We start from the raw sequence: 7678 nt of genomic DNA on the forward strand, positions 1-7678 counted from the left end.
TCATGCCACGAACCGGGACTAAAGGGTGCGATGCCCATTAGTCCCCATTGGTGGCACCAACCGGGACTAAAGGTCTAACCTTTAGTACCGGTTGGTGCCACCAACCGAGAGTAATGGCCTTTGAGGCATTAGTACCAGTTCATGGCACGAACCGGTACTAAAGGTCCAATTTTCAAACTCCCCCCCCCTCCCCGTGGACCACCTTTTCAGTTTTAGAAAAAAACAAAAGAAAATGATGGAAATGTCAAAAAATAAAATAAAATAAGTTTCCCATGTGATATATGGTCTAGTTGTTGAGAAAATTTACAAATATGAATTTCGACTTTATTTACAAAATCTCTCTGGAATTTGTAAAATGGGCATAACTTTTGCATACGAACTCGGATTAAAAAGTTTTTTATATGAAAAGTCATCTACTCGAAAAGTTACATCCGATGGAGAGGGCCTACGGCCTGTTTGCAAATTTGTAGAATCCTCAAATTCCAAAAGGAAAAAAGTTGTGCTCAAATTTCAGTTTTTTTTTAAATTTTCATTAAATCTGGTCAAACTATGGTCAAACTACTTATTCAAGAAGTATTAGTGTTACTAAATAATTATTCAAGAATATTAGTGTTATTAAATAATTATTTCAGTTTTTTTGAATTTTGGTCAAATCTGGTCAAACTATGGTCAAACTGTGGTCAAACAATGGTCAAACTACTTATTCAAGAAATATTAGTGTTACTAAATAATTATTGTTTTTTAGAACAATAGTTTCAAACTCAAATAGTGAAATGTGTGACTTCATGCTCAAGCTAAAATCCTGAGGGTTAATAGGATTAACATCTTACTATTGTCAGGAAAACAACGAGTGCAGACTTGGAAACGAGGGAGAATAGAACCTGGAAGTTAAGCGTGCTCAGGCTAGGGAAGTGGGAGGATGGGTGACCATTCGGGAAGTTAGATGATTTGGAATGATGAGGGGTGATTAGAGATTAAATTGAGCAGTGATGAGAGGGGTGATTAGAGATTAGAGGTTAAAATAAATCAGAAATTTGAAAATAAAAAAATTTCAAAAAAAATTTCAAAAAAAAATCAGAAAATTACCTTTAGTACCGGTTGGTGTTACCAACCGGGACTAAAGGTGGACCTCCAGGCAGCGGCCACGTGGAGGGCCTTTAGTCCCGGTTCTGGTTTGAACCGGGACTAAAGGGTCAGGGCATTAGTACCGACCCTTTAGTCCCGGTTCAAGAACCGGGACTGCAGGCCCTTTTTCTACTAGTGCATGTTAATTATGTGAGAGATCGCCCTCGAGGAGATTGTAGATAGTCTTCGCCTCAGGTGTGAGTTCACATCCCTTGCTGGCACAAGCGATTTCTGATTAGGATATTTGATGATGTGGCCTAGGACGAGAAGGCTTTGATACCAAATGTGAGCTTGTCCCTTGTACCGAGCTCATAGGTGAATCATATTATATATTTTAATGATACCATAGATTGATTATCACTCGAATTGTATTGTAGGTACTATTATCCACCAACCACCCTCGCAGCTAGGTCGCACACATCCTAGCCTTGGCTGCAATCAGCTTCTTCCATCCCAAGTTCATACATCCTCTTGATTGTTATAAGAAGAGAAAAACATTACACCTTAGTAGGTCTACTAAAGGCTTACAAGCCACTAGGCAGGAGCCTCTGGATTGATTCGGATTTCCTAACATAAGCCATGGTCTACTCTCAAGATCGTGTACTAAGATTAAAGACACTTATTTTTAGGATGGAGCGAGTACATGAAAACAATATCGTGAACCGGGGTAACCAGTGGCTCGCTAGTTTTGGTACCGACCATGACCGACAATACTTTCTTTCTCACAATCAACATGACCAACAACCAAACTGACTGGCAGTATGATTCTACTACTCAGATAACTACAGCTTTACGTGACCTCGTGAACCATAAATAAATTGCCCTTTTAGTTGTTTGTCTGCACTCCGTCGTGTACAAAGCAGCCTCAAATCATTGATGTTAGATGAAACAGTACAAAAGATGATGAGATTGATCGTGTACTCAGATGTGCCAACGATGCCAGCGAGCCTTAATGCTACGGTTACAGCTCTACTTCACGATAGCAATGTTATGCGTGCACTCCATCTCTCCGGCCAGACATGGATGGCATTCATACGTTGGTCCCTAGCATGTGTCATCCACTCACACGACAACAATGTAATTGTAGCTCACGTACCAAGTGTCATGTACTTATGCATGCATATATATTCCTTTCGTTCAATATTATAAGATGTTTAAACCTGTTTACATATGTTTGACATAGTAGATGTAAATGTCTTTCTCCTCAAACTTGATCAAAGTCGTGAGGTTTGACTTTAAAAGAAAAATATTTGCACTAAATTATGAAACGATCACACTAAGTTATACTGCATGCATGTCTCTTAGGACGATGTATTTGTGAACGAAATACTAGTGGTGAAAGCTCCTAAAGTTAGTTGTAATCATGTTAGCACAATAACATGGACGTTGCATGTATGGATGGGAAGACAGCCGTCGTCATCGCATGGAGAAGGAAGGAAGTTTCGTCTATATATACAGCTCACACCGATCTTCTGTCTTGACGAAAGGTACTGATTGGGTTTGGAATATCCAATATATGTGAATGTTGATGCCGTCACATTCCCTCAAGAATTGCAGTCACATTCAGTCTGTTGGTTGATGAGATATTAATGGTAAGGAAGAGGAACAATCTGGTAAGACATCCCTGCCTCTGGTTGTCCATGAGATGGACTTTTTTTTCAAAAGGGAGGTTAACCATCGGCCTCTCTGCCATTCCATGCACATAGCTATATTTATCAAAATATTGTATTCTCTCCGCTAACAAATATATGGTGTTTTAAATATTTTAATATGAACTACATACGGGTTGAAATAGTGAAATAAATGAACAAACACACTAAAACGTGTCTATAACTCTACGAGAAAGGTGTGATAGCTCCCGGGTGCCCTTAAACCCTCTGCACAGTAATTCAAGAAAACAGAAAAAATTCAAAAAAATCTGAAACTTTGCGACATCAAATATGGTCAAACTTTGTAGGTGCTTGCAAGTTTCCATAACAAAATATCATGTACAGCTCCTCGAATATCGCGAGTTTCAGATTTCAGTGCTAAAAGTGCTCAAAACTTCAAGCATTGAGATCTTTTTCTTGTGTAGAGCTCCTTGATTTTATTTTATTTTTTTGCATGAAAACTTGCAAGCACCTACAAAGTTTGATCATATTTGATGTTGGAAAGTTTCAAAAAAATTCTATTTTTCTTTAGTATACTGTCTATAGAGGGTGTAGGGGCACCCGGGAGCTGAAACACCACACTCATAACTCTACATACATCGGATTCGAAACAAAGTTAGGACATCTTATATTTGTGAATGGAGGGAATAGAAAACATCCAAACATATATTACAAAGCGAAAACAAGGTCTAAGATAACAAGATTTGGTTTACATGACGACTTAAACACAACATATTAATTACTAGTGTCATCCAAAGTGGTTGGACGTATCCCGTGCTATCATCTTTCATCAGCTCCACCCAAAGGCCATAGGCCCGTGATCCTCCGGATGTTGCAAAAAGCACCACATACAGACCCATCATGTATCTCTGAAGATAACCTTCAAATGATTTTGAAGCTACTTGACAGATAAGATACATGAACTACTACCTTCATCCTGGTTTATTAGTTTCCTTTGTATTCTATGTCAGTTTTTGACCTTAAATTTAATTAAAAAAATGTTAATGCATGTCATAAAAATAATATAATTGGAAACTATATTTTAATACGAACTTAACGATATATTTTTTGGTGACATGCATTAATGCTTCGTTAGTTAAATTTTTAGTCAAAATTTGACATAAAATACAAAGGGGATTTATAAACCAGAACGGAGGTAGTACATACACATATGATTCAGGCATAGGCTTCGGAGAAAAATAAACCATAAATATGTACTAGTGCTCCAAAGTCCAAACTAGCTACTCCCTCCGATTCAAAAGTTGTACTAGATCTGCGACAATTAATTTAGATCGGAGAAAGTAACATATATTTACCCGGGCGGGCAGAAGCATAGCTGTGATTCGATATATATAGAAATCCGAAAACAATGTTTCTAAATCTCGCCACTACTTGAACAATGTTTCTTCATCTCGACACTTCTTGAACACGATACACCACCCAACACATGACTGAACCGCAGACACGCGGCACATACGTTTACAAGCATGTGAGACTAGCTATAGCTAGAGACAATATTCAGTCACGCTCACTCATTCAATCGGAAACATCAAAGAAAGTATCGTGAACAAGTTTGAAAAGTAGTCCACGGAGAGCTCAACTGATTGCTCACTCTTCTGCAAGTTGTCGATTGGGGTTGGAGCGCATCTATCCATCCATTCAAAACTCTATCCTACCCCGCCAAAGTATACTTACGTAAAACGAAACAACCTCGAGAATGCATGCATGCATGTTAAAACCATCGAGTTAGAACTTGGCCTATAAATCCAGCTCCCGTTTCCTCACAGTGTTCATCACTTCATCAGCCTCTTAGCAACATGGCTTCTCCTTCCTCCTCCCCAGTCGCCCTCCGCGGCGCCGCCACCTTGGCCGCGCTGCTGGCGGCCGTCTGCCTCCTCCACGCCGGCGGGGCGGCGGCGGCGGCGGCGGACCTGTGCGTGGACTACTACGACTGCACGTGCCCGGACGCGTACAAGATCGTGCAGGGGGTGCTGGTGCAGGCGCACAAGTCGGACCCTCGCATCTTCGCCAGCCTGATCCGGCTCCACTTCCACGACTGCTTCGTGCAGGGCTGCGACGGCTCGCTGCTGCTGAACACCTTCAACGGGATGGAGACGGAGCAGGACGCCATTCCCAACAAGGGCTCGGCGCGCGGCTACAGCGTCGTCGACGCCGCCAAGGCCGCCCTCGAGGCCGCCTGCCCCGGCGTCGTCTCCTGCGCCGACATCCTCGCCATCGCCTCCGAGATATCGGTCCAGCTGGTACGTGCTACCACCCAGTTACGTCACGTCACGTACAGTGAATCAAACTACCCAGCTAGCTCACTAGGTGCATGATTGGTAGGTAGGTTCTGCGTAGCTTCACGGTTGCACAAACAAAGGACACATGCATGCATGCAACTATACGAGCAATTCGACTGGCTGCTAATTTGGCATTTATATGCAGTCCGGAGGACCCGGGTGGAGCGTTTTGCTGGGGAGGCTGGATGGCTTCACGTCCAACTTTACCGCAGCCGGGGAACTACCAGGCCCATTCGACCCCCTCAACACTCTGAAAGAAAAGTTCAGAACGGCCACGCTCGACGATACTACCGACCTCGTCGCTCTCTCTGGTAATCGAGCTCGCGCACAAGCACAACATCGAAAACTACATAGACTCTTGATACTCTGCGGAAATCCAATTCGGCTATTGTGAGCGTATGCTCCTGCACACCAAAAATGTTTTTTTGCAAATGTCTTTAAATATATATATCACTTCATCCGAGGTAATCTTACGATCATTTCATAATTAAATTACGTTTCGAATTCAAATAGTTACATTTTTATTGATTCACTACGTAAAATTTGACATAAGAAAATAAAAATATAGGTCATAAGACAAGAAAATTTGCAGTTTATGTGTATTTTAGACTATGTTTTTACGTTTGTAATTTTACATAATATAAAATATTTTTTACGGCGATTATATATTTTCTTACGGTCTCTTTTTGCGTCGGAAATAAGATAAAACTTACAGAATGTAAAATTACGGTGCATTGATAGTAAAGTAGAGAGGGGTGAAGAATAACTATTCCTCATCTAGGGTGACGAATAGCGCGATCATATATATATATATGGAAGCTTAAGTATTTTGATCTGTGCAAACAAGTCGAATGACAAATGCTACACTTATTTTTTGTTTTTTTTTCACCAACAAAGCATCGTCATCCTGTTTTGCATGAAAATTGGTAAGCACACTTGTTGTACTGACAAGAACATCTACGAAAAATCTTAATTTTGAAATTTTATTTACCGTTTATTTTGCTACTACTACTGCTGCTGCTGCTGCTGCTACTGCCTCCAGCCTCTCCTTTATGTACCTTTACCTTCACTATTGATGATGAAAGCTTTATAAATATGTTGATAAAACTTAAGAAATATCTTATCATAAAAACTTCACAAGAAACCTCAAGTTTAAATATTGATTTATAAGTCGAGGAAATTGTTATATATGTTCATTGTCTCATGTCCAATGTGAACCTTATATTTGTTTCAAATGTGTAGGCGCCCACACTTTCGGCCGCGTGCAATGCCAGTTTGTCACCGACAGACTGTACAACTTCAGTGGCACGAACCGGCCTGACCCGACCCTCAATGCAGGCTACAGGGCTTTCTTGTCCCAGCGATGCCCAAGGAACGGACCCGTGGGTTCCCTGAACGACCTCGACCCGACAACACCCGACAAGTTCGACAAGAACTACTTCACGAACCTCGAGGTGAACCGCGGCTTCCTCCAGTCCGACCAGATACTCAAGTCACACCCACTCGCAGTAGGGACGACGGCGCCGATCGTCGACCGGTTCGCAGGCAGCCAGGACGCATTCTTCAAGGCCTTTGCGCATTCCATGATCAAGATGGGGAACATCAGGGTGATAAAGGACCCCTCCAAGGGAGAAGTCCGGAAGCGTTGTGCATTCGTCAATTGAGGTTAGGGGGACACCACGTGCGGATATACAATACAAGTGTGGGTGTGGCATGGGAGATGTGCGTGTGATCATGGACGTCATGGACGTAAGGATGAATTCATCTCTTATTTTTCAACAATAATTGGTATGTGTGTCAACCAAATGTAAACATTTCGTGCATGCATGCTTGTTGTCGGACGTGGAATAAAGTGTAAAAAGTCATTTTAATGTTTTCGTTCACACAGTGGAAAAGTGTTTGACTCTTACCACACGAATATGAATATATGATGTGAAGCTCGGCGACCAAGTGGAGCCGGGTGGTTTTTTGAGTGCAAGCTTGGCCGTGTGGTGTGATCTATTGTTCAACTACCTTCAATTTTATATCCCACTGTGCGCAATACTTTTGGCAACTGGTTGTGAGGATTGATGATCCTTGTGGGGGCGGCAGCCTTTGTCGCAAAAAATCACTAACAAAAATCCAAACTTGACGGCAGGTAACTTATCACGTGGATTCCTTTGTTAGATGACCAAGATCTATAAACTATGGTGCTTGATTTGTAGGAATATATTTTTCGCACTAATGACAAAAATCCAAACTTGACGGCAGGTAACTTTCCCTGTGGTGCATGAATTTGATGACGTCATTAATTGGCCGGGACCGCCTGTCTGGCTGAGTTGGCAGAATAAAAACGCCACGTGGACACTTGGACTTTTGGTCTTCTTCTTCCTCCTTTCTGTCTGGCATTTTATCAAACACATGGTTAACGCAGAAGAAGGTCACGAGCGGAACGGCCAGGACACGAACAACGCCCGGGCGCAGCAGCTCCGGAGACCACCGCGCGCGGTGGTAGCACGCACAGCACGCGGCGGCGACACGGACCACAACATCAACGTGGTCGACATCCTCCCGGAGCAGGGATCCGCCGCTCGCATTCAACCATCGCTCCGCGCTACGCGCTCA

The 7678-nt window shown here is 42.4% G+C and overlaps 1 protein-coding gene across 1 annotated transcript; it reads left to right on the top strand.

Annotated features, from left to right (window-relative positions):
* The first annotated feature begins 4541 nt into the window (after nucleotides 1-4541).
* Nucleotides 4542-6957, top strand: LOC125550352 (peroxidase A2). The gene is made up of 3 exons (XM_048713333.2): nucleotides 4542-5035; nucleotides 5220-5385; nucleotides 6317-6957. Exons 1-3 carry the CDS (start codon nucleotides 4592-4594, stop codon nucleotides 6736-6738), a joined length of 1032 nt encoding a protein of 343 aa, XP_048569290.2. The 5' UTR covers nucleotides 4542-4591; the 3' UTR covers nucleotides 6739-6957.
* Nucleotides 6958-7678: the final 721 nt, after the last annotated feature.

Source organism: Triticum urartu, chromosome 1A, assembly GCF_056163025.1.
Source record: "Triticum urartu cultivar PI428250 chromosome 1A, HENAU_Tu73, whole genome shotgun sequence".
NCBI lineage: Eukaryota > Viridiplantae > Streptophyta > Magnoliopsida > Poales > Poaceae > Triticum > Triticum urartu.

What these genes read in the sequence shown, in the direction of transcription:
- LOC125550352 (XM_048713333.2), top strand. Translation starts at nt 4,592, where the DNA reads ATGGCTTCTCCTTCCTCCTCCCCAGTCGCCCTCCGCGGCGCCGCCACC. An exon ending in CCGAGATATCGGTCCAGCTG is followed by an intron (nt 5,036 to 5,219) that starts GTACGTGCTACC and finishes ATTTATATGCAG; the next exon opens with TCCGGAGGACCCGGGTGGAG. An exon ending in CGACCTCGTCGCTCTCTCTG is followed by an intron (nt 5,386 to 6,316) that starts GTAATCGAGCTC and finishes TCAAATGTGTAG; the next exon opens with GCGCCCACACTTTCGGCCGC.